The sequence below is a fragment of the Pleuronectes platessa genome, chromosome 14 (genome assembly GCF_947347685.1).
Source record: "Pleuronectes platessa chromosome 14, fPlePla1.1, whole genome shotgun sequence".
Classification (NCBI taxonomy): Eukaryota; Metazoa; Chordata; class Actinopteri; order Pleuronectiformes; family Pleuronectidae; genus Pleuronectes; species Pleuronectes platessa.
Window position 1 is genome coordinate 17,939,930 of NC_070639.1, and position 26,546 is coordinate 17,966,475.

Here is a 26,546-nt window from a genome sequence, read left to right on the forward strand (position 1 = left end):
AGGTCTAGCTAAAACGTTACGGAATGTTTTCCTTCTCCTGAGGAGAGACGCTGTCTAAATCGAATGCTTGCACCATGTCGTTGCTCAGTGCCCGTGAAATGTCCGTGATGTAGCCTAACCTGAACCAAGTAACTCGACTTCGCACTACGTTACCCATGATTCATCGCACATGCACATGCACACCAAACAAGCAACGTATTCCAAGTGTTTTCTTCTCTGGCCAGGGTCTCGGCTCCGAGCCGTAGTCTGGAGCTCGGCTCACGGGTTATCTTGGCTCGCTGTCCGGACCGCTCTGTGAAGAAGGAGGAGGAGATGTTTCTTAACTTGGAATGCGGCCACTTTATTTCTCGAATATACAGCAGGAGCAACACTCGCATCACGTCTAGGTGTTCTGTCACTTCTCGTTATTCACACACTTTTAGCGTCTTTTCCCACAATACCCAGGTGCACTACGTCACACGCTACAAACTTTCCTTAAAGGGGCAGGCCATACCTGCAACACAACAGCTCTCGGTCTCATATACAGATGGCAAGAGAAAGCAGAGAGGGATTTTTACACACTGTCTGATAAAGATTCCGACAGTAAATGCAAGGGGTAGTGATGGATAAGGTTTTCTTCATTCTCACTTTCCACCTTAAAACTATGAAATGAACTGAACTATGAACTCGTTCAGAATTTAAATGGTGATCTATGAACGTGAACTATTCATCTTACTTGTATGAACTGAACTTTGAACTAGTTCATGAGAGGTGTGAACTTGCACAACACTGCCCGGAGCTAAGCCTCCGCTATTTGCTCGGCTTCATGTCCGCACACGGACCGTCAGTCCACGCGGAGGGGAACCCGGACAGACCCGGGTCTGGGTGAGGGGTTCCGGGAGTGAGGGCGTGACAACAACCGGACTGAGACGTTGAGAACCGTCAAATCGAACTAGCTCTCAGCGGCTAGCTGGTCTCTCATCGGGGCTTGAGAGTACAGCAGCGCATATTTTAAGTGTAGATAATGCATGCATTTAAATAATGTACATCTTTATCAGAAGATGTAGTACTTTGAAAATTGTAGCTTCAATGAAGAAACGCAACAAACGGATACAGAAATATATGTGTAGGACAGTGACTTAAAATGATTTTAACAACCTTAAATATGCTAAGGGAAGATTTAAGATGTGTGTGCGTGTGTGTCTGTGTGTGTGTGTGTGCGTGTCGGGGGCGGGGCGTCGAAAGGGGGGGTGGGTTGTTGGTGAGGGCGGGGGGGGGGGGCGGGGCGGTGAGAGGGCGGGGGGGGGGGCGGGGCACTCAAAACAGGTAAATCTGAGGAAGGCTGTTTTAGACAGGGTAAAAAGGGTGCTGTTTTAAATGATCCTTGTGGTATTTTGACCAAAACATGTTACAGACATTTCATTAAGACCCCAAGGAGCCATATCAACTGTGGTGAAATGGGCATAATATGTCCCCTTTAAGTCTACAACCTACGGAGTGAGGACATTTCGGGCGATCCTCATTTTCTGAACATCCTTTTTAGGACTGTTTGGGGGTTAAGACTTAGTTTAAGGGTTAGAACTAGTATTTAGTTTGGATGGTTAACTTAAGGTTAATTTTGGTTTTGTGTTGCCCAGTAAAAAAATAGGTATGATGCATGTACGACTTTAAACAATACTTGACTTTGATGAATTTGTAGATGAGTGATTGTCTGACGTTAGCATGCTGTCATTAAAAGGGTAATAGTCTTTTTGATCCAAGGGAGAAAATGAATGAATCTGTTCATGAACCAGTATTAACTCCAGGTGCAGTACTTCACACCAAATTAACATTCTGGTCGTTTTCACTTGTCATTATATCCTCAAAGACAAGTAGCCTGCATGCCAGGCCCACTTCTTCTTCTTCTTCTATTGTTTAATGCTGTCTCAATTTCGATTATTGCTCCAAAAGCCCAAACTATCTGACATTTTGGTCCGTTGGTCTGGCTCGTGTTCCAAGGCTCCTTTCACTTCTGCTATTGTGGTCTTGGCCTAACTGGAAAGTCTGATGGTCTGCACTAGAGATGAGCCGGATACTCGGCTGAAACGAGTATCCGGTACGGATAAAGCACTTTTGCCGAGCACGAGTATTATACGAGTAATACGAGTCAATATCTGTGCTCGGACTGAATGAAAATCCTCACACAGCGTCACAGCGCTCCTCCCCTTCACACACCGCTCTGCTCACTCACTCACAGAACAGCTCTCTGTCTCTCAGTCACTCCGGTTCGCGGGTCTTTTCCGTTAACGTTTAGAGTTTCTTCAGCTTGAAGTTTGTTTTTATTTCAGTTTGTACTTACTTATTAACCAGTAGAGTTCTGTTAAACGTGGGTTCGTTCAGACGTGGTGCTGGTAGAAAGCGACTCGCGTTGCGTCTCTGCCTGTCGGAGATTTTTTTTTTTTTAAACAGTTTTTTTTTTTTACTTCACGCATTGAGTGTCTGACTACTCTCTAGCGTCTGGCTACTCTCTCTCTCTCTCTCCCTCTCTCTGCCGGTCGTAGGAGTTTTTTTTTTTTTTTAAACTGTCAGTTGGCTCTAACCAGTTTTATTTTACTTCACGCAGTGTCTGACAATTTCTAGGTAATAGTGGTATAAAAAATATTACAAATTAAGCTACACACACACATTATATATTATATATATTATATTATATTACATTTCACTTCATAATTGCAACAGCATGTGTTGTATTCATTGTTGCAAAACTTTTTCTGTAAATAGTTCGTTTGCTATTGTGATCAAAATCATTGATCTGAAGCTCAATGCTGATGCTGTCCTGTAATAGTTTTCTAATCAGCAATAAATATAACAATTTCTGATCAACCCATATCAATTGCCTGCTTTCAAGACAACCCGGCCTACTTCCGGGTTAAATCACACCCACTTCCGGGTTAGGCCCCGCCCACTCCGAGTACGGATACGGATACAGATAATTCATATGGTTAACAGATACAGATACAGATAATGCTGTACTCGCTCATCCCTAGTCTGCACCAAACAAGGCAGGTGTGAAAACTTTAGGTTACTTTCGTAACCCCGGTTCTCTGAGTAGCATGAGTGAGATGTCTCACTATGGGATACGCCCCTCGCGCGTATTCACAGAAGCACTTATTCCAATTCGCCAGCCCTGATAGGCTGGCAGTCGTGACGTCCGCGTCAAGGTGCCGCACCTTACATACGGTGGACGCGGCGTCACACGTCATTCAAAACAAGCACACCTCTTCTCGCTTCACCCCAGTAGCAAGAAGGGCGGTCTGGTGAGACATCTCACTCATGCTACTCAGAGAACCGGGGTTACGAAAGTAACCTAAAGTTCTCTTTCTTAGCATTCGTTTCGATGTCTCACTATGGGATATGGAGACTCCCGTATTGCCAGACAAGCTTATCTCGGTGACTGACCGCCAGCCCCCCCCTCACTTAAAAAGTGAGATCCACATTGGAGCCCACGCTCAAGACAGCGTGGGTCAGGCCAGGGGATGTAACATCCAACCTGTAGTACCTCGCAAATGTGAGGGGAGAAGACCAGCTAGCTGCAGCGCAGATGTCTTGGATAGAGACTCCCTTGAACAGGGCCCAAGAGGTCGCAAGACCTCTAGTAGAATGTGCCCGTAAACCAGTCGGAACTTGAAGGCCTGAGCTGGAGTAGGCCAATGCAATGGCATCCACTATCCAGTGAGAGAGTCTTTGTTTGGTGACAGGTTTGCCCCAGTGGGGCTTAGCCCAGGACACAAACAACTGATCCCCTTTCCTAAAGCTCCTCGTCCTTTCCACATATGTGTGTAAGGCACGGACAGGGCACAGCATGTGTAACCACTGCTGTTCTGCAGAACCATAGGGAGGTGGCTGAAAAGCTGACAGTTCCACTGGGGAGCATGGTTTAAGCACCTTTGGAACAAATGCAGGATTCGGCCTCAGCGTCACCCCAAGGTTCCCCGGGGTGAACCGCATACATGCTGGATGTACAGATAAAGCGTGAATATCACTTACACGTTTAGCTGTAGCCAAAGCCAATAACAGAGCCACCTTCAAGGATAACGTTTTCATGTCCACGTTATCCAATGGTTCAAAAGGATGACTAGAGAGGGCTCTAAGCACCACTGCTAGATCCCATGATGGTGACATAGTCTTAGAGATGGGCAACAACCTCCGTGCACCCTTCATAAAACGACAAACCAGGGGGTGTTGGCCCACTGGTTTTCCATCAAATCCAACATGGCAAGCCGAAATAGCTGCCAAGTAAACTTTGACAGTAGAAAATGCCCTCTTTTGATCAATCAAGTCCTGCAGGAAGGACAGGATTGTACCAACTGGACATTGAAAAGGGATTTCCTGTGCCTTAGCACACCAATCCTCAAACAATCTCCACTTACAGTCATAAAGAGACCTAGTGGATGATGCTCTGGCATTCTGAATTGTGTTAACAACATTCTGTGATAATCCAGTCAGGCTCAAATTAAACCACTCACGGGCCAAGCCCACAGGGCGAGGCGCTCCGGATGAGGGTGAAATATCTGTCCGCACGCCTGGGAGAGCAGGTCCCTGCGTAGCGGGAGAGGCCATGGGTGACCGTGGAGGAGCTGTCTCACTTCCGCCAGCCAGTGCATGGATGGCCAGTGAGGAGCGATCAAAATTAGTGACAGACGATTCTCCCGCACCCTGAGCAGTGTCGGGGGAATCAGAGCCAGAGGTGGAAAAGCGTAAAGCGGGACGCGCGGCCACTCGTGAGCGAACGCATCCAGCCCCAGCGGTGCGCTCTGGTCGTGCAGGGAGAAGAACAGTGGGCACTGTGTGTTCCCCCTCGACGCAAACAGATCCACTGTTGCGCGGCCGAAATGTGACCAAATCTGAGCTACTACAGCCGGGTGAAGTTTCCACTCCGCATAGAGAGGATTTCCCCTGGACAAAAGGTCCGCACCCACATTCTGAATTCCGGGAACGTGGGTCGCTCTCACTGAGAGGAGACGCTCCTCGCCCCATAATATCAGTCTGCGTGCAAGAGTGTGTAACTGTAGAGAACGTAGACCCCCCTGACGATTGATATACGCCACCGTGGTCGTATTGTCCGTCCTCACTAACACATGATGTCCCCGGAGGAACGGCAGAAATGGTTTCAGCGTCAGAAACACTGCCATCAACTCCAGATAATTTATATGGGCATGTTTGAGATCCGTGCTCCACATCCCATTCGCGGATCTGCCCTCGAACACACCGCCCCAGCCTGACAGGCTGGCGTCCGTTGTGACCACTTTTCTGGCAGATATTGCGCCCATGCGCACCCCCGCTGTCAACATAGACGGACGTTGCCATGGTAGCAGCGCGAGGGCGCAGGACGCGCAAGCCGTTACACTGCGGCGTCTGTGGCGCACAGGATCCAGTCTGAGAGAAGCCACCCAGCGCTGAAAATCTCTCATGTACAGCCTGCCCAGCCTCACCACCAATATTCTTGAGGCCATCAAACCCAATAACCTGAGGCACAGTCCGTACGTGACCCGACGTGTTTTGGCAAAATGAGAGAGAGTGGACCTGAAAGTGTGCACTCTCTCGGCTGACAGGCGAGCCGTGTAGGTCAGTGAATTTAACGTGAGACCCAGAAAGGCAATTTCCTGTCTCGGTGTTAACACGCTCTTTTCCCTGTTCACCACAAAACCGAGATCGGCCAGGTGTGTCAGTACAATGCTCGTGTGCGCCGCAGCCTCTTGCTCTGAGCGCGCCAGCAGCAGCCAGTCGTCCAGATAAGGGGCCACGCGTATACCCCGCTCCCTGAGGGGAGCTATAGCGGCGTCGACACATTTCACAAAGACCCTCGGGCTCAGTGACAGGCCAAATGAGAGTACCAGGTACTCGTACACTGTGCCCTGAAAAGCGAACCTCAGATATTTCCTGTGCAGAGGATAAATGGGAATGTGAAAATACGCGTCTTTCAGATCGATTGATGTGAACCAGTCCCCCGGCCGGATCAAACGTATCAGCGTTGAGTGTGTCAGCATGCGAAACTTGTATCTCCTGAGATACGAGTTCAAAATGCGAAGGTCCAGGATGGGACGTAATGAGGTCCCCCCTTTCTTTGGGACCAGGAAATACCTCGAATAGAAACCCTCCAGTCCCTCCCTGTGTGGCACTATTCGTATGGCTCTTTTGTTTAATAGAGCTGATATTTCTTCCCGTAACACCCGGACCGACTCTCCCTGCGCACGGGAAGCGATGAGGCCGGGAAAACGGGGGGGCATTGTGGCGAATTGAAGCCTGTAGCCTTTGGCCAGTGTTCTCAATACCCATTCTGAAGCTGTGTATGCTTTCCAGCTCTCTAGCCTCAAAGTTAGGGGGGAGTGAAGCTCTGTCTGACACAGACGATCTTTGGGGGCCCGTACCAGCTGCACACTTCCGAGTATCCCTGCGCATGCGCGGTCTGATAGGCGCGGAGCGAGCGGAGCGGGATGTTTCACCACAGGTGGGACGCTGCTTCCCCCTTGTGGTGTTATGGGGAACAACAGTGTGCTCTGCACCCCTGTGTTTTGTTGGTTTTGTTTTTGTGTTTTCGTGATTTTGCAACCCTGCGCCCTCGGCTGTGAGCCTGGATACGTCAGTGGAAAACTTTTTATTAACAAAAACTCTGTGTGCGTGCTTGTGAGACATTGATGTGGCGTTGAACGATCCCACATCTGAAACATGTCTCTTCGCCTCTTTACTGGGACGCACGAACTGAGCTCTGGGCCCACGCGTCGCCGAGAGGGATGGGTGGCACTGGGTAATTTCTCCCCTAACACACGGGATAGCTGGGCTGCCAGTGAACAGGGAACTGGTGGCAGCTCTGCTCGTGGTGGGGTTGACCACTAAGTCGCCTTCTTCTTCCGCCTGGCCTGCTGACTGGGTGACGGGCCCGGTTGAGCAGCCTGGGTTGACGGGGAATAGAAGGGCTTTCTCGGCCAAGCGGGCTTCGTGTCCGGGGGGCCGTTGGTGTTCGCACCCGGTTGAGCCCTGGGGCGCTTCGGGATGCGGAAAGCAGGAGCGGCGCTCCTAGAGGCAACCTGAGCGAAAGTCTGCCGGGGGGCGCAGGCGCCGCGGCAGGTGTTTTCCTCGGAAGGCAGAGCTGTAGCGCCTCATCCTCCTTTTTCTTCGCCTCGCAGCGCTTTTGCATTGAGGCGAGGGCGGAGCCGAAAACACCCTCTGGGACAATAGGCATGTCCAGGATGTCCTCCTTCTCTCTATCAGACAGATTGGTCAGATTCAGCCATCTCGTCCTCTCTTGTAGCACCAACATCGACATGCACTTCCCTGCCGCCTGTACAGCGCATCGCTGGACGCGTAGGCAGATATCCGCAATTGTGGTGATCTCGTCCCACGCAGAACTTTCGGGCACGTCGGCTATGTCGTCAAAAAGCTCCGCTTGGTAAGCTGACAGCATGGAGGTGACGTTGAGAGCCCTCACCGTCAAAGCCGCTGCTTTGTAAGCTCGCTCAGTCATGGCAGATTGGAAGCGATCGGCTTTCGTGGGAAGTGTGGGGGCCCTGGATGAGGCAGCTGACAGCCGTGGATGAAGGTGTGCTGCCACCAGGGGCTCCATTGGAGGCATGCGGGCCATGGCATGCTTATCCATCCCCTCAATATCCAAGGAAGACGCACCTTGAATGGTGGTTTTGCTGGAGTAAGGGTTTTGCTTCCATGAGGCAGTAACCTCCTCCAGGAGTTCCGGGAACACCGGGAGAAGTTGTCTCGCAGCCCTCTTTGCTTGGGGTAATTTCTTCCCCTCGTAGCGGGACCTTGAGGCCTCCGCCACGACCGCGGGCCATGGAATCTTAAGTCTCTCTGCGGCGCGTTTACACACATCGTGCATATCGCCGCTGGGCTGGGGCGTAATTGTCCCAACCGAGCCCTTTGCAGGGCTTGGAGAGCCGAGAGCCTGTGAAGGTGGGACAAAGCAGGATTCATAATCCTCGTCGTCGCCGTCCGACACCAGACAATCTTCGCCGTCGGACTCATCCTCCTCCTCATAATCCAACATGAGGGGTGGCTCCGTTAGCGGGTCCAGCAAATCCAGCGTGGAGCCCCAGTGCCGAATCTCTGGTTCGGGAGCGTCCTCCTCGTCCACACCGGGTTGGGGTTCCTCGGTAGTGGCACTGGAAAGGATCGGGTCCCTCTCAGAGACGCTAGCGTGGCGTGCTAGTCGTCGGCGGAGACTCTTCGCTGTGAAGCGGGCGCAGTCGGCGCACGAGCTCGCGTTGCTGACAGCGGCGCGGGCATGTTCCAGCCCGAGACACGCGGAGCAGACCTGGTGAGTGTCCATTAGGGATGAGCGAGTACAGCATTATCTGTATCTGTATCTGTATCTGTTAACCATATCAATTATCTGTATCCGTATCCGTACTCGGAGTGGGCGGGGCCTAACCCGGAAGTGGGTGTGATTTAACCCGGAAGTGGGCCGGTTTGTCTTGAAATGGGCGGGGCTTTAACCAGTATGTTATTTTAAGCATGCAATTGATATGGGTTGATCAGAAATTGTTATATTTATTGCTGATTAGAAAACTATTACAGGACAGCATCAGCATTGAGCTTCAGATCAATGATTTTGATCACAATAGCAAACAAACTATTTACAGAACAAGTTTTGTAACAATGAATACAACACATGCTGTTGCAATTATGAAGTGAAATGTAATAACAAGTGTTTTCATACTCAACATAACTTTCTTTTTTAACTTTGAATTTTTTTTAATTTATTTCCACACCAGGTGTGTGTGTGTGTGTATGTGTGTGTGTGTGTGTGTGTGTGTGTGTGTGTAAGTGAGTAAGAGAGAGACAGAGAGAGAGAGGGGGAGTGTGTGTGTGTGTGTGTAGCTTAATTTGTAATATTTTTTATACCACTACTACCTAGAACTTGTCAGACACTCAGTGCGTGAAGTAAAATAAAACTGGTTAGAGCCAACTGACGGTTTAAAAAAAGTTTAAACCGTTAAAGTAAAAAAAAAAAAACTGTTTAAAAAAAAAAAAAAAAAAATCTCCGACAGGCAGAGACGCAACGCGAGTCGCTTTCTACCAGCACCACGTCTGAACGAACCCACGTTTAACAGAACTCTACTGGTTAATAAGTAAGTACAAACTGAAATAAAAACAAACTTCAAGCTGAAGAAACCCTAAACGTTAACGGAAAAGACCCGCGAACCTGAGTGACTGAGAGACAGAGAGCTGTTCTTTGAGTGAGTGAGCAGAGCGGTGTGTGAAGGGGAGGAGCGCTGTGACGCTGTGTGAGGATTTTCATTCTGTCCGAGCACAGATATTGACTCGTATTACTGGTATAATACTCGTGCTCGGCAAAAGTGCTTTATCCGTACCGGATACTCGTTTCAGCCGAGTATCCGGCTCATCTCTAGTGTCCATGCTCGATATTTTGTTTCCACAGTTGCACAGGCGATGAGCATCGCCTGGTTGCGAGGTGGAAAGAAGCTTTGCAGCTTGATCCATTTAGCTTGGTGTGCTAAAGGGGAGCGAATTATCTGGTATGATAGTCGCCGTTAGCTAGCTCCGGTGGCAGGCAGTGTGGTGACCGCAGGCTCCCGGTGCCGTTTAGCTATTCAAATAGAAGCAACTACCTATGGTGAAGGCAGTCGGATCGGCGTTTATTCAACTAGCGTCCGGCGACGGAGGTGTTAGCTCCGGTCTGTGGACAGCAGCTAGTTAGCATCAACGCCGATTAGAAAAATGCTTGTTCGTGAAGCGAGAAGAGGTGTTTGAATGACGTGTGACGCCGCGTCCACCGTATTTAAGGTGCGGCACCTTGACGCGGACGCCACGACTGCCAGCCTATCAGGGCTGGCGAATTGGAATTAGTGCTTCTGTGAATACGCGCGAGGGGCGTATCCCATAGTGAGACATCGAAACGAATGCTAAGAAAGAGAACCCTTACATGCTGGTTTAAAGTGAAGGTGAACCAGAATCAGCACAGATTATAGCATCGTTTTGACAAGTGGTGCATTCATGGCCCATAGAAATTTGAAGATGCATTAAGTCGAGTAATACATTTATATATTACAATGATGATCGTCCCGCTTAGTGTCAGCTAGAATTGGCACCAGCCCCCACAACCCTCAAAGGGTTAGCAGTAAAGATAATGGATAGATGGATGGATAACAATCTCACCATCAGAATTCTCTTGAGGAAAAAGCTGTGACGATAGAGTCCCTTAAAATTCTCCTGTCTCGTCCTTATCAGCCACACTCGTGTGTGTCAACAGATCTAGCCCAGTGTTGGGACATGGTTTTTGTGCAAACCACAGGCCTCCCTTCAGTCAAACTTGAAACAAGGGAGCCGCATGTTCTGGAGTGAACTCAGTCTCCCAGAGTGCCACATGTTCCCTTTGTCTTAAGACAGTCAAGGAACTCAGTCTCCCAGAGGATGTAACAGGATGCTGCATGTCCTGGGATTTGGGCAATAGCACACAAAGGTGTCAAGAACCTGGGGGATCACTCCTATTGGTCACTCTGGTCCAAGACCTGTGAGGTCACCGGGGCCAATATAAGGAGAGGTCTGCCTAAAATCTCTCTCTTCTTCCATCACGCCGAGGGCGGAAGGCTGTCTCCCATCCTTCGAAGGCCAGCAGGCTGTCCAGCCTCTCTTCTCCAATCCTTCGAGGGCCTGGCTGATCCAGCTTCCTTCTCTATCCAACCCACAACCGGAGGTCAGAGGTGCAGCTCCCAGCTCACCCCTCTCAAGGAAATCTCCTCGCCCTTCAAGCTCTACAAAACTCCTCGTAGCGACGCGATGTCCTGCAGGAGAACTTCAACCAGCATCTGAGCACACGGCTCGACAGAATCGCGAATGCAGAACTCTACGACCACCAACCCAGGAGACGTCACAGAACTGCAACTGGACTGCAACTTCTTTTCCCCTTTCCCTCGGACTGGTAACATAATCTGGGCTTAATAATTATACTACGCTAAGCAAGACTGTTTATTTGATCGGTGTGTGTTTATAAGTTTGATATGTGTTGTGATATTGTGGCAACAAGTTATTTGAAAGTAATTGTTAGTTAGGCCCTTCATAGGCCTACTTTGTAGGTCTCTCTGACTCTTGCATTATCTGATTAACATCTACACAGACACACGCATAGTCTCCACCTAATTAAACCTACCCCCATAAAGCAACCTCAGAAAAAGGGGGGGGGGGCTCCTATCTTAGGGACCATTTTTAAAGCATGCTAATTTACATTCACACACACACACACACACATCCTTATTAGTTAGTTTGATTGTTTAGTAATTTGTGTTTTTATACTTTATTATGTTCACAAATGTTCTGTCATTAATATTGCATAAGTGAATCTTGCCAACTGTTACACTGTTAAGAACTCCATAAACCTTCATTGTTCTTTATATAATCTTTAATGGTAAATTATTGAGATTTCTAATTGAACTAGATCTAAATGAGACTGATCTTAATCAATAAATTGGCTATCTTTTCCCTTCTATGAAGGGTGGTGCCCCGCGAGAACTTTAACCAATTAAAGTTATGATTTAATATTAATATTTTAAATATTAATGTTTTACATTTTATTTTGATAACCAAATTTATTGAGTGCCTAAAGGCACACCATTCTATGGTAACACTTTTTAAGCACTATTGCACAACACCAGAGTAAAATGTAGAGCAGACCTCCAGGTGATCGAGGTTAGTAAATGACTGAAACTATTGTATGTATGACCACAGCTGTGTGACATTGTGTTTCAATTAGTCTCTTTATGTATTTACCACTTCATCATCACAACTGCTTAAACCCTAACAGATGCTGTCTTTGCTTTCTAGAAGGAGGAACCAGAGTTCGTCAAACAGCGAAGACGAATCTACTGAATTCTTTGTTGCTGATATACTGTGGGTGAAAATGGAAAACTGCACGGATTCCTTTTACTTCAAGTTTACCATGTTTGTGAACATCGGAAGCTACTACTATGTTGCCTTTGTCTTTTCCCTCCTTCTCTACAGCTTCATTGTCTCTGCAAATCTGGTCATAATACTGGTGATCTCACGGGAGAGGTCACTGCACGAGCCCATGTACATGTTCATTGCCTTGTTGTCTGTAAACTCTCTGTACGGCTCCACTGGTTTCTTCCCCAGATTCCTCATGGACCTCGTGTCTGATTCTCACTTGATCTCACGTCCAGCCTGTTTCACTCAGATCTATGTTATTTACACCTACGGTTGCTGTGAGATGACTATTCTGGGCATCATGGCTTATGATAGATACGTTGCTGTGTGTCAGCCTTTGCATTATCACAGACAAATGACTTCTAGAACAGTTTTTAACTTGATGGTAATTGCTTGTTTTTTTCCGAATTTGTTCGTCACAGCGGTCATCTCTCTGTCCGCTAAGCTCCCTCTCTGTGGTAATGAGATACAAAGAGTGCATTGTGCCAACTGGAATGTTGTGAAATTATCATGTGTCCCCACCTCAGTCAACAACACTGTAGGTATGATTTTAACCATAAGCATAGTTTTCCTTCCTCTTTTATTTATGCTCTATACCTATTTACGAATTGTGGTGGTTTGCTGGAATAAATCTGCAGAATTCAAAGGGAAAGTATTACAGAGCTGTCTGCCACACATAGTTTCGATCGTGATTTACTCCATTGTGGGGTTTTGTGACATCGCCTTGAGCCGGTATGATCCCGATGAGCTCAACCCATTCTTGGCTGTGATCCTGTCGCTGGAATTTGTCGTCATTCCTCCAGTTCTGAATCCTCTCGTGTACGGGCTGAAGTTACCAGAGATCAGACGAAACATTGTACGGATGATACCATGGTATAAGCGAAAATCAGTTAAAACCACATCAGGGCTTGTTTCATGACTGTGATTTTATCAACACAGATGACGGGACATATTATTGTACAGAACCTCGGGCTGATGCCATAAAATCTCCTGTCATCTGAATTAACCCTAAAAATGTAACTAAAGGAAAATAGAATACAATTACAACACACTACATGTCACATATCACCTGCTTCTTGTCTGTCAATACAGCCTGTATATACAGTATCTGTTTATAATGTATATATTGTAACAGTTTACTTTCCCCATTTTCTAATCATTACTGTTGTGTGTATGATCTCCTTCCTTATTGCTAAGTGTTACAGACTGTGAGAGAGTAGTGGTCACGTGCTTAATGGTCTCAAAATATTTAAAGAAATTAATTCAAATATTCAAATGGACATTATGTGGCGTAGACATCCTTGGACTGGATTAAATACGATCTCCTGAATGCTTTTTCACGATCTTTTTCAAGCACCACAAAGCTCATACTCACATATAAAATACGCTTCTCCCTACAATGAAAACTACAAGGTTTTAAAACGGACATTAATAAAAAAACGTAACAATGCAATGTTTGTGTTCTGTCTTTTTAGACACAAATTGGTATCTGTAGCATGTATAATGTACAATGCGTGTATGTTAGTATCAATAAATAATTATCTCATCTGACAAACAGACAATGGATTTAAACTTGTGCCTTACCACCCACACTGAATTCAGCACACAGAACTAGTCTATATACAATTAATGGGCTGTTTCTCTCTGGGAGTCAATATGACAAAATGCATTGCACCAACTCTGGTAGACATTCATCCTGCCCAAAGGCATCTGTTGTTGGACCAAATAAAATGTGTACAATGTTTTATTTTAACTTAGTTAAATAGTGTTTTAGGTCAGTTCATCCAATAATGTAAAATAATTTGCTTTGCTCCTGTAAAATTTGTAAAGTGTCTTTGAGCACTATGAAAAGTGCTCTATAAATAAAAAGTTTTCTTATAATTATTATTAAGATAAACTGCTGAGCCAAAACTGTTGGTTGCTGGTAGCGTGCAGTATAATTGTCTTTTTGTGCGTATATGTATAGAAAAAACCTTGGAGGAATGAACTTTTGTATAAAACTCAACATGAGTTTATTCTAAATCAAGTGCAGGTAATTTAAACTAGTGATAATACAGCATGTAACATGGAGTATAAACCATACAACAAAATGCAGAACAACATAAGATTGAATTGGGGTGACGGGGTTCTCACAGGGTTCAACAGTTTTTTTTCTTTATTTTTAAGTATTGCGTAATCTTTACATGTGTGGAAAACTGGGCGTCTCCAGTTTAGTCCAGCTCACTAATTGGACTGTTTGAATTCCCATGTTCACATACAAACTATCTGTTGCCGCCAGTAAATGATATAAACCCATGAAAGGAAGACAGTTCAGGTAAGTCAGCGATGGACACGTGAGATAGTGGATGTCTTTGTTTTCTAATAATGTGAGAGAGAACCTTCATCCTGATGGATAACGTTTCAGTAGTTTCTATGTTAACTCTGTCGGGGTTGAGTGGCACAGCGCACTACAGAGTCACCCTCTTCATCCTCACTTTGTTGTGTTACTGTGTGATCTGGCTGGTAAACGTGACCATCATCGTGACCATCATCGTGGATAGAAACCTTCACGAGCCCATGTACATCTTCCTCTGTAATCTGTGCATCAACGCACTGTATGGGACTGCAGGCTTTTATCCAAAGTTCCTCAGCGACCTCCTGTCTGCCTCTCATGTCATTTCTTACAGTGGATGCCTCCTGCAGGGTTTTGTGTTGCACTCCTCAGTCATTGCAGATATCTCTATTCTCTTATTAATGGCCTATGACAGATATGTGGCTATCTGTCAGCCTCTGATTTACCACTCAGTGATGACGAAGGGAAAAATAGGGATGTATGTGTTTTTTGCTTGGCTTATACCCCACTATCTGATGATAGTGAGCACTATAACAACAGCAATAACAAAAATATGCGGCTCACATATTCCCAAAATCTACTGTATTAATTATTTGGTGAATAGACTTGCTTGTACTCCTCCATTAGCAAGTGTCATTGTTCCAGCTTTTAATTACGCTGTTTCTTTAATCTATGCAGCCTTTATTTTTTGGTCCTATTTGTGTCTGATCAAAAATTGCCTTCACTCCGGTGAGAACAGAAGCAAGTTCATGCAAACCTGTCTGCCGCATTTACTATGTTTGAATACCTTTCTCATTAGTATTCTTTTTGATTTGATGTACGTGAGATTTGGCACGAGTACGATACCACAAAGTCTCAAGAATTTTATGGCAATGGAATTCCTGGTCGTTCCTCCGATCCTCAATCCTCTCATATACGGTCTCAAACTGACGAAAATAAGAAACAGAATCGTGCAGCTTTTTTTAAGGAAGAACTGACATGTGATCTGTAGAAAGAAAGTTGATAAATATTATCATCTGTCTTGTTATTTTTTTTTTTAGGAAAGTGTTACAATCTGAGAAACATATTACAGCGCAGTTACGAGGCTCTAACCTCTGGATTATCAATCTGTAATGACACAAAGAGACTGTGGCTTATTTGTTTTTAACTTGGTTTATACCTTTAATTTTGATGTTAATGTGAACAATAACAGAATCAGGATAATGGTTATGTGCCTCACATATACTGTTTCTGATCCAGTATATTCTGCCTCCATGGAAAAGAAAGCTATTCCAGCTTTTTTAAATTATCCTTCGTGTTTTGACCCCCTTATTAACATTTGCTCTTATATTCTGTATCTTCATTACGATAAAAACATGTCTGACTTCCACAGAAAACAGGAGTAAGCTAATGCAAATGTGTCTGCTTCATTTATTTTGAAATTATTTTGTATGTTTGCTCCCTACTTTTTTCTACACAATAAAAAATGTAACACTGCAATGTTTGTGTCAGTTTTTTTTAAAGAAACAAATTGTGTAGCATGATGTTTAATGCATGTATGTCCGTATCAATAAATAATTATCTCATCTGACAAACCTGTGACATAAATCTAAAACATAAACCAGAGAGCAACATTGATAAGAATCCAGCGTTGTACAGTAAATGAGTGTGTTAAGCATTGAGGCAGGATCACATGCAATTCTGTTGACTTTCACAAATATACTTTATCCCACTATTCATTTCTAAAATAATCAATAGCTTAATTTGCACAAAAGTTGATTTAAACTTGTGCCTCTGTCTTTTAACTCTGACACCCTCACCACGCACACTGAATGAACCACACAGAACTAATCTATATACAATAATGGACTGTTTCTCTCTTGGAGTCAATATGACAAAATGCATTGCACCAACTCCAGTAGACATTCATCCTACACAAAAGCATCTGTTGTTGGACCAAATAAAAAGTGTACGATGTTTTTTTATAACTCAGTTAAAGAGTGTTTTAAGTCAGTTTATCACTAACTCAACTTCAGGTAATTTAAACTAGTAATAATACAGCACTTAACATTGAGTATAAAACCATACAACAAAATGCAGTATAACATAAGATTGAATGGGGGGGGGGGGCTAGAGCCTCTCACAGAGTTCATCAGTTTGTTTTTCTTTACTATATTATAATGAGGCTAGGTTTACTGTGAAAAATATTGCGTAATCTTTTCGTGTGTGGTAAACTGGTCGTCTCAAATTTATTCCAGCTCACTAATTGGACTGTGTCTATTCCCATGTTCACAAACAAACTTTCTGTTGCCGCCAGTAAAAGATATAAACCGATGAAAGAAAGACAGTTCAGGTAAGTCAGCGATGGACACGTGAGATAGTGGATGTCTTTGTTTTCTAATAATGTGAGAGAGAACCTTCATCCTGATGGATAACGTTTCAGTAGTTTCTATGTTCACTCTGCCAGGGTTGAGTGGCACAGCGCACTACAGAGTCACCCTCTTCATCCTCACTTTGTTGTGTTACTGTGTGATCTGGATGTAAACGTGACCATTATCGTGGATAGAAACCTTCACGAGCCCATGTACATCTTCCTCTGTAATCTGTGCATCAACGCACTGTATGGGACTGCAGGCTTTTATCCAAAGTTCCTCAGCGACCTCCTGTCTGCCTCTCATGTCATTTCTTACAAAGGATGCCTCCTGCAGGGTTTTGTGTTGCACGCTTCAGTCTCTGCAGATTTCTCGATTCTCTTATTAATGGCCTATGACAGATATGTGGCTATCTGTCAGCCTCTGATTTACCACTCAGTGATGACGAAGGGAAAAATAGGGATGTATGTGTTTTTTGCTTGGCTTGTACCCCACTATCTGATGATAGTGAGCACTATAACAACAGCAATAACAAAAATATGCGGCTCACATATTCCAAAAATCTACTGTATACATTATTTGGTGAAAAGACTTGCTTGTACTCCTCCATTAGCAAGTGAAATTTTTCCAGCTTTTAATTACACTGTTTGTTTAATCAATGTAGTCTTTATTTTTTGGTCTTATATGTGTCTGATAAAAAATTGCCTTCACTCCGGTGAGAACAGACGCAAGTTCATGCAAACCTGTCTGCCGCATTTACTATGTTTGAATACCTTTCTCATTAGTATGTTTTTTGATTTGATGTACGTGAGATTTGGCACGAGTACGATACCGCAAAGTCTCAAGAATTTTATGGGAATGGAATTCCTGGTTGTTCCTCTGATCCTCAATCCTCTCATATACGGTCTCAAACTGACAAAAATAAGAAACAGAATCGTGCAGCTTTTTTTAAGGAAGAACCAACATGTGATCTGTAGAAAGAAAGTTGATAAATATTATCATCTACCTTGTTATTTGTGGTTTTTAGAAAAGTGTCACAATCTGAGAAACATATTACATCTCAGTTACCAGGCTCTAACCTCTGGATTATCAATCTGTAATGACACAAAGAGACTGTGGCTTATTTGTTTTTAACTTGGCTTATACTTTTAAGATTGATGTTAATGTTCACTTCATCATCACAACTGCTTAAACCCTAACAGATACTGTCTTTGCTTTCTAGAAGGAGGAACCAGAGTTCGTCAAACAGCGAAGACAAATCTACTGAATTCTTTGTTGCTGATATACTGTGGGTGAAAATGGAAAACGGCACGGATTCCTTTTACTTCAAGTTTACCATGTTTGTGAACATCGGAAGCTACTACTATGTTGCCTTTGTCTTTTCCCTCCTTCTCTACAGCTTCATTGTCTCTGCAAATCTGGTCATAATACTGGTGATCTCACGGGAGAGGTCACTGCACGAGCCCATGTACATGTTCATTGCCTTGTTGTCTGTCAACTCTCTGTACGGCTCCACTGGTTTCTTCCCCAGATTCCTAATGGACCTCGTGTCTGATTCTCACTTGATCTCACGTCCAGCCTGTTTCACTCAGATCTATGTTATTTACACCTACGGTTGCTGTGAGATGACTATTCTGGGCATCATGGCTTATGATAGATACGTTGCTGTGTGTGAGCCTTTGCATTATCACAGACAAATGACTTCTAGAACAGTTTTTAACTTGATGGTAATTGCTTGTTTTTTCCGAATTTGTTCGTCACAGCGATCATCTCTCTGTCCGCTAAGCTCCCTCTTTGTGGTAATGAGATACAAAGAGTGCATTGTGCCAACTGGAATGTTGTGAAATTATCATGTGTCCCCACCTCAGTCAACAACACTGTAGGTATGATTTTAACCATAAGCATAGTTTTCCTTCCTCTTTTATTTATGCTCTATACCTATTTACGAATTGTGGTGGTTTGCTGGAATAAATCTGCAGAATTCAAAGGGAAAGTATTACAGAGCTGTCTGCCACACATAGTTTCGATCGTGATTTACTCCATTGTGGGGTTTTGTGACATCGCCTTGAGCCGGTATGATCCCGATGAGCTCAACCCATTCTTGGCTGTGATCCTGTCGCTGGAATTTGTCGTCATTCCTCCAGTTCTGAATCCTCTCGTGTACGGGCTGAAGTTACCAGAGATCAGACGAAACATTGTACGGATGATACCATGGTATAAGCGAAAATCAGTTAAAACCACATCAGGGCTTGTTTCATGACTGTGATTTTATCAACACAGATGACGGGACATATTATTGTACAGAACCTCGGGCTGATGCCATAAAATCTCCTGTCGTCTGAATTAACCCTAAAAATGTAACTAAAGGAAAATAGAATACAATTACAACACACTACATGTCACATATCACCTGCTTCTTGTCTGTCAATACAGCCTGTATATACAGTATCTGTTTATAATGTATATATTGTAACAGTTTACTTTCCCCATTTTCTAATCATTACTGTTGTGTGTATGATCTCCTTCCTTATTGCTAAGTGTTACAGACTGTGAGAGAGTAGTGGTCACGTGCTTAATGGTCTCAAAATATTTAAAGAAATTAATTCAAATATTCAAATGGACATTATGTGGCGTAGACATCCTTGGACTGGATTAAATACGATCTCCTGAATGCTTTTTCACGATCTTTTTCAAGCACCACAAAGCTCATACTCACATATAAAATACGCTTCTCCCTACAATGAAAACTACAAGGTTTTAAAACCGACATTAATAAAAAAACGTAACAATGCAATGTTTGTGTTCTGTCTTTTTAGACACAAATTGGTATCTGTAGCATGTATAATGTATAATGCGTGTATGTTAGTATCAATAAAAAATTATCTCATCTGACAAACAGACAATGGATTTAAACTTGTGCCTTACCACCCACACTGAATTCAGCACACAGAACTAGTCTATATACAATTAATGGGCTGTTTCTCTCTGGGAGTCAATATGACAAAATGCATTGCACCAACTCTGGTAGACATTCATCCTGCCCAAAGGCATCTGTTGTTGGACCAAATAAAATGTGTACAATGTTTTATTTTAACTTAGTTAAATAGTGTTTTAGGTCAGTTCATCCAATAATGTAAAATAATTTGCTTTGCTCCTGTAAAATTTGTAAAGTGTCTTTGAGCACTATGAAAAGTGCTCTATAAATAAAAAGTTTTCTTATAATTATTATTAAGATAAACTGCTGAGCCAAAACTGTTGGTTGCTGGTAGCGTGCAGTATAATTGTCTTTTTGTGCGTATATGTATAGAAAAAACCTTGGAGGAATGAACTTTTGTATAAAACTCAACATGAGTTTATTCTAAATCAAGTGCAGGTAATTTAAACTAGTGATAATACAGCATGTAACATGGAGTATAAACCACACAACAAAATGCAGAACAACATAAGATTGAATTGGGGTGACGGGGTTCTCACAGGGTTCAACAGTTTTTTTTCTTTATTTTTAAGTATTGCGTAATCTTTACATGTGTGGAAAACTGGGCGTCTCCAGTTTAGTCCAGCTCACTAATTGGACTGTTTGAATTCCCATGTTCACATACAAACTATCTGTTGCCGCCAGTAAATGATATAAACCCATGAAAGGAAGACAGTTCAGGTAAGTCAGCGATGGACACGTGAGATAGTGGATGTCTTTGTTTTCTAATAATGTGAGAGAGAACCTTCATCCTGATGGATAACGTTTCAGTAGTTTCTATGTTCACTCTGTCAGGGTTGAGTGGCACAGCGCACTACAGAGTCACCCTCTTCATCCTCACTTTGTTGTGTTACTGTGTGATCTGGCTGGTAAACGTGACCATCATCGTGACCATCATCGTGGATAAAAACCTTCACGAGCCCATGTACATCTTCCTCTGTAATCTGTGCATCAACGCACTGTATGGAACTGCAGGCTTTTATCCAAAGTTCCTCAGCGACCTCCTGTCTGCCTCTCATGTCATTTCTTACAGTGGATGCCTCCTGCAGGGTTTTGTGTTGCACTCCTCAGTCATTGCAGATATCTCTATTCTCTTATTAATGGCCTATGACAGATATGTGGCTATCTGTCAGCCTCTGATTTACCACTCAGTGATGACGAAGGGAAAAATAGGGATGTATGTGTTTTTTGCTTGGCTTGTACCCCACTATCTGATGATAGTGAGCACTATAACAACAGCAATTACCAAAATATGCGGCTCACATATTCCCAAAATCTACTGTATTAATTATTTGGTGAATAGACTTGCTTGTACTCCTCCATTAGCAAGTGTCATTGTTCCAGCTTTTAATTACACTGTTTGGTTAATCTATGCAGCCTTTATTTTTTGGTCTTATATGTGTCTGATCAAAAATTGCCTTCACTCCGGTGAGAACAGAAGCAAGTTCATGCAAACCTGTCTGCCGCATTTGCTATGTTTGAATACCGTTGTCATTAGTATGTTTTTTGATTTGATGTACGTGAGATTTGGCACGAGTACGATACCACAAAGTCTCAAGAATTTTATGGGAATGGAATTCCTGGTCGTTCCTCCGATCCTCAATCCTCTCATATACGGTCTCAAACTGACGAAAATAAGAAACAGAATCGTGCAGTTTTTTTTAAGGAAGAACTGACATGTGATCTGTAGAAAGAAAGCTGATGAATATTATCATCTGCCTTGTTATTTGTTTTGTTTTAGGAAAGTGTTACAATCTGAGAAACATATTACAGCGCAGTTACCAGGGTCTAACCTCAGGATTATCAATCTGTAATGACACAAAGAGACTGTGGCTTATTTGTTTTTAACTTGGCTTATACCTTTAATTTTGATGTTAATGTGAACAATAACAGCATCAGGATCATGGTTATGTGCCTCACATATACTGTTTCTGATACAGTATATTCTGCCTCCATAGAAAACAAAGCTATTCCAGCTTTTTTAAATTATCCTTCGTGTTTTGACCCTTTTATTAACATTTGCTCTTATATTCTGCATTTTCATTACGATAAAAACATGTCTGACTTCCACAGAAAACAGGAGTAAGCTAATGCAAATATGTCTGCTTCATTTATTTTGTTTTGAACTTATTTTGTATGTTTGCTCCCTACTTTTTTCTACACAATAAAACATGTAACACTGCAATGTTTGTGTCAGTTTCTTTTTAAAGACACAAATTGTGTAGCATGATGTATAATCCATGTATGTCCGTATCAATAAATAATGATCTCATCTGACAAACCTGTAACATAAATCTAAAACATAAACCAGAGAGCAACATTGATAAGAATCCAGTGTTGTACAGTAAATTAGTGTGTTAAGCATCGAGGCAGGATCACATGCAATTCTGTTGACTTTCACAAATATACTTTATCCCACTATGCATTTCTGAAATAATCAATAGCTTAATTTGCACGAAAGTTGATTTAAACTTGTGCCTCTGTCTTTTAACTGTGACATCCTCACCACGCACACAGAATTAATCTATATACAATTAATGGGCTGTTTCTCTCTGGGAGTAAATACGACAAAATGAATTGGACCAACTCCAGTAGACATTCATCCTACACAAAGGCATCTGTTGTGGACCAAATGAAATGTGTACAATGTTTTTTTAAATCAGTTTAATAGGGTTTTAAGTCAGTTTATCCAAATAATGTCAAATAATTTGCTTTGCTCCTGTAAACTTTGTAAAGTGTCTTTAAGCACTTTGAAATGTGCTCTATAAATAAAATGTATTCCTATAATTATTATTAAGATATACTGCGGATCCAAAACTGTTTTGCGCTGGTAGCACGCAGTATAATTACATTTTTGTGCTTTATACTTTATGTATAGAAAAGACCTCGGAGGAATGAACTTGTCTATAAAACTCGACATGAGTTTATTCTAACTCAACTTCAGGTGATTTAAACTAGTATTAAGTAAGCACTTAACATGGAGTATAAACCCATTCAACAAAATGCAGTATAACATAGGATTGAATGGGGGGGGGGGGGGGGGGGGGGGGCTAGAGCCTCTCACAGAGTTCATCATATTTTTCTCTTTATTATTTTGTAACGAGGTTAGATTTACTGTGAAAAATATTGCGTAATCTTTTCATGTATTGTAAACTGGTCGTCTCGAGTTTAGTCCAGCTCACTAATTGGACTGTTTCAATTCCCATGTTCACAAACGCAGTATCTGTTGCAGCCAGTAAATGATATAAACCCATGAAAGGAAGACAGTTCAGGTAAGTCAGCGATGGATAGGTGAGATAGTGGATGTCTTTGTTTTCTAATAATGTGAGAGAGAACCTTCATCCTGATGGATAACGTTTCAGTAGTTTCTATGTTCACTCTGTCAGGGTTGAGTGGCACAGTGCACTACAGAGTCACCCTCTTCATCCTCACTTTGTTGTGTTACTGTGTGATCTGGCTGGTAAACGTGACCATCATCGTGACCATCATCGTTGATAGAAACCTTCACGAGCCCATGTACATCTTCCTCTGTAATCTGTGCATCAACGCACTGTATGGGACTGCAGGCTTTTATCCAAAGTTCCTCAGCGACCTCCTGTCTGCCTCTCATGTCATTTCTTACAGTGGATGCCTCCTGCAGGGTTTTGTGTTGCACTCCTCAGTCATTGCAGATATCTCTATTCTCTTATTAATGGCCTATGACCAGGGGCGGTTCTGGCTAATTGGAGGCCCTGGGCAAAGAACAATTTTGAGGCCCCCCCCCCCCCAAAAAACAAAACTATTCTGACTATGTGTGTGTGTATGTGTGTGAGAGAGAGAGAGAAAGAGAAAGAAAGTGATTAAATAAGTGTGTGTGAAATGGAGACTTGTGTGTGTGAGAAAGGGAGACATGTGAGTGAGTGAGTTAGTGTTTGTGTCATACTAACTCAGGGGTAGTCAACCTTTACTATTGAAAGAGCCATTTTGCCCCCTCTTCCCCCAAATTAAATCTGCCTGGAGCCAAACAAATATTTGATAACACAGGTTATAAAGTCATATATATAGTTATACAATATATATAAAAACTATAGTTTGTTGCATTTATTAAATTATAGAACGACAATAAAAAAACTGTTTAACTGATATTTTAACCTGTTACAAAAAAGGAAAACACCAAACTCTTATGAAGAGGAGAACATAATACATGTGTAGGCCTACTTTGAATTAAATGAAACACAGAACTCTGCTTTTTTTGCTCATCTCCAGCTTGGTACTTTTCAGCAGATGCTGTGTGCTCGCTCTGAAAATGTCTTTCAACATGACATTTCTTATTGTTTGCTAATTCCTCGCCACATATCAAGCATACAGGTGTATGACAATGTATGGTGAATTGTCATACACCTGCATCTTTGCATCGTTGGCAGTGAAAGCAAATTAATCTGTCCACGCAGAGTTAAACTCTCTATTTACCTCATCTTCCATCCAGTCTGCATCTGAGAGCTCTGGGCTGTCCTTGCCTTTCTTTTCACAAAACTCTTAAATCTCTGCTCTCAGGTCCCATACTGTTTTAAGCACTTTGTCCAGACTGAGCCATCTGACAGCTGTGTGGTAGCCTATGTCCCCATGTTCAGTCTCATGCTCCTCCAAAAGTGCAACAAACTGTCTGTGAATCAGCTCCTGCCCTGATAAAGTTAACTAATTTAGTTACAACATCAGTAACATGATTCATCTTTAGCCCTGACTTACACAACACCTCCTGATGTATAATACACAGGGTTCATACACATTTTTAACCCATGGATTTCCATGACTTTTCCATGACTTTCAATATCTTTAAACCAACTTTCCATGACCAAACATTTTGTGAGATCTTAGTGTATACATGCAAAAGAGACTAAATTTAGTATTTAAGCTAACAATGACAATTTCAAAGCATACAGTAAACCTTGAATTACACAAATGAGTGAGACAATAGTTTGATTGACGTCTGTTGTGACACATGGCATGTACTTTTCCATTTGTAGCCAAGCATGGTTAAATCTACACTTCCCTGGCGTAGTGCATTATCTCACCTGCTTCCCCACCGAACATTTCAATTAGTATGAGATAGTATGCCTACTTATATTTTGAGCGTATTTCTTTTAAAAGCATTTGAATTAATTATAACTCAGCGTAAATGAACGACATGAAAATATGAATATAATAAATCTCCATGACTTCTCCAAAACATTTGGGATTTTTTTCAAGCACTTTTCCAGGACTGGAAAATAAACATTTAACAATTCCATGACTTTTCCAGGTTTTTCATGACCGATGTCCTCGATCCTTCTCGTTACGTTTCGTCCGTAAAAGTCTCTCCGTGCTTTGTCTCGTAATGGCGGTTCAAATTGCAATCCTTAAAAACAGCGATCTTTTCTCCACAAACTAAGCACACGGCTTTCCCTTTGACTTCAGTAAATAAATACTTAGCACTCCATGTCTCGTTAAAAACTCTATCTTTCTTCTCTTAACGTGGGCTGACATTTTTGCGGACTTTAACAGCTAACTCACATCTCTTCTTAACTCCGTTCGCCAACACATCATCCGCTCGCGGCATTCAGGATGTACGTCAGGTAAATGTTAAAAAAAAGGCACCTTCAAAATAAAAGAAATGTTGTTGTATTCTCTGCATGATGTTCACTTATTTACATGTGATTCCTAATATTCCGTTGACCTCACGCGGGCCGGTCACAGACAGCCAAAGGGCCGGATGCGGCCCGGGGCCGTACAATGCCCAGGTCTGCTGTACAGTGTTGTGCGAGCGAGTGTGTGCGTGTGTGTCCCCAGACATCACACAAACACAGGCCCCGGGGCTCCGCCCTCTCACATTCGCTCAGAGACACAGAGTGAGATCAGAGCTCGTTCCTGTTAAGCAGCCGGTCAGTGACAAACAAGACACAGTGTTCAAAAACCAAGTTGAAAAGAAAGTACGATGAAGCCTGTCTTGCTATTGGGTTCATATTGAATGAAGGAGGACATTAGGAGTGATTTATTTGAAAAATAAAGAAAAAAATCATAAATACGACGAGGCCCCCTGGTGGCCGAGGCCCTGGGCAACTGCCCGACTTGCCCAATGGGACGCGCCGCGCCTGCCTATGACAGATATGTGGCTATCTGTCAGCGTCTGATTTACCACTCAGTGATGACGAAGGGAAAAATAGGGATGTATGTGTTTTTTGCTTGGCTTGTACCCCACTATCTGATGATAGTGAGCACTATAACAACAGCAATAACAAAAATATGCGGCTCACATATTCCCAAAATCTACTGTATTAATTATTTGGTGAATAGACTTGCTTGTACTCCTCCATTAGCAAGTGTCATTGTTCCAGCTTTTAATTACGCTGTTTGTTTAATCTATGCAGCCTTTATTTTTTGGTCCTATTTGTGTCTGATCAAAAATTGCCTTCACTCCGGTGAGAACAGAAGCAAGTTCATGCAAACCTGTCTGCCGCATTTACTATGTTTGAATACCTTTCTCATTAGTATTCTTTTTGATTTGATGTACGTGAGATTTGGCACGAGTACGATACCACAAAGTCTCAAGAATTTTATGGCAATGGAATTCCTGGTCGTTCCTCCGATCCTCAATCCTCTGATATACGGTCTCAAACTGACGAAAATAAGAAACAGAATCGTGCAGTTTTTTTTAAGGAAGAACTGACATGTGATCTGTAGAAAGAAAGTTGATAAATATTATCATCTGCCTTGTTATTTTTTTTTTTAGGAAAGTGTTACAATCTGAGAAACATATTACAGCACAGTTACCAGGCTCTAACCTCTGGATTATCGATCTGTAATGACACAAAGAGACTGTGGCTTATTTGTTTTTAACTTGGTTTATACCTTTAATTTTGATGTTAATGTGAACAATAACAGAATCAGGATAATGGTTATGTGCCTCACATATACTGTTTCTGATCCAGTATATTCTGCCTCC

The 26,546-nt window shown here is 42.9% G+C and overlaps 4 protein-coding genes and 2 pseudogenes across 4 annotated transcripts; all 6 read left to right on the forward strand.

The window, feature by feature from the left end:
* The first annotated feature begins 11,887 nt into the window (after positions 1-11,887).
* LOC128455488 (olfactory receptor 6N1-like) lies at positions 11,888-12,850 on the forward strand. Its single transcript, XM_053439160.1, has one exon. It carries the CDS (start codon positions 11,888-11,890, stop codon positions 12,848-12,850), a length of 963 nt encoding a protein of 320 aa, XP_053295135.1.
* Positions 12,851-14,319: 1,469 nt separating this feature from the next.
* On the forward strand, positions 14,320-15,240 carry LOC128455489 (olfactory receptor 142-like). The gene has a single exon (XM_053439162.1). It carries the CDS (start codon positions 14,320-14,322, stop codon positions 15,238-15,240), a length of 921 nt encoding a protein of 306 aa, XP_053295137.1.
* A 1,429-nt stretch (positions 15,241-16,669) lies between these two features.
* Positions 16,670-17,881, forward strand: LOC128455490 (olfactory receptor 52E8-like; annotated as a pseudogene).
* Positions 17,882-17,912: 31 nt separating this feature from the next.
* LOC128455491 (olfactory receptor 142-like) lies at positions 17,913-18,874 on the forward strand (annotated as a pseudogene).
* Positions 18,875-20,343: 1,469 nt separating this feature from the next.
* Positions 20,344-21,264, forward strand: LOC128455492 (olfactory receptor 142-like). The gene has a single exon (XM_053439163.1). The coding sequence runs from the start codon at positions 20,344-20,346 to the stop codon at positions 21,262-21,264; it is 921 nt and encodes a 306-aa protein (XP_053295138.1).
* Positions 21,265-22,934: 1,670 nt separating this feature from the next.
* LOC128455493 (olfactory receptor 142-like) lies at positions 22,935-26,270 on the forward strand. The gene is made up of 2 exons (XM_053439164.1): positions 22,935-23,299; positions 25,709-26,270. The coding sequence occupies exons 1-2, from the start codon at positions 22,935-22,937 to the stop codon at positions 26,268-26,270; spliced, it is 927 nt and encodes a 308-aa protein (XP_053295139.1).
* The last annotated feature ends 276 nt before the right edge of the window (positions 26,271-26,546 follow it).

Coding starts and splice junctions, on each gene's coding strand:
- LOC128455492 (XM_053439163.1), top strand. CDS start 20,344: ATGGATAACGTTTCAGTAGTTTCTATGTTCACTCTGTCAGGGTTGAGT.
- LOC128455489 (XM_053439162.1), top strand. CDS start 14,320: ATGGATAACGTTTCAGTAGTTTCTATGTTAACTCTGTCGGGGTTGAGT.
- LOC128455493 (XM_053439164.1), top strand. CDS start 22,935: ATGGATAACGTTTCAGTAGTTTCTATGTTCACTCTGTCAGGGTTGAGT. Junction 23,300..25,708: donor ATGGCCTATGACCAGGGGCG/GTTCTGGCTAAT, acceptor TGCCTATGACAG/ATATGTGGCTATCTGTCAGC.
- LOC128455488 (XM_053439160.1), top strand. CDS start 11,888: ATGGAAAACTGCACGGATTCCTTTTACTTCAAGTTTACCATGTTTGTG.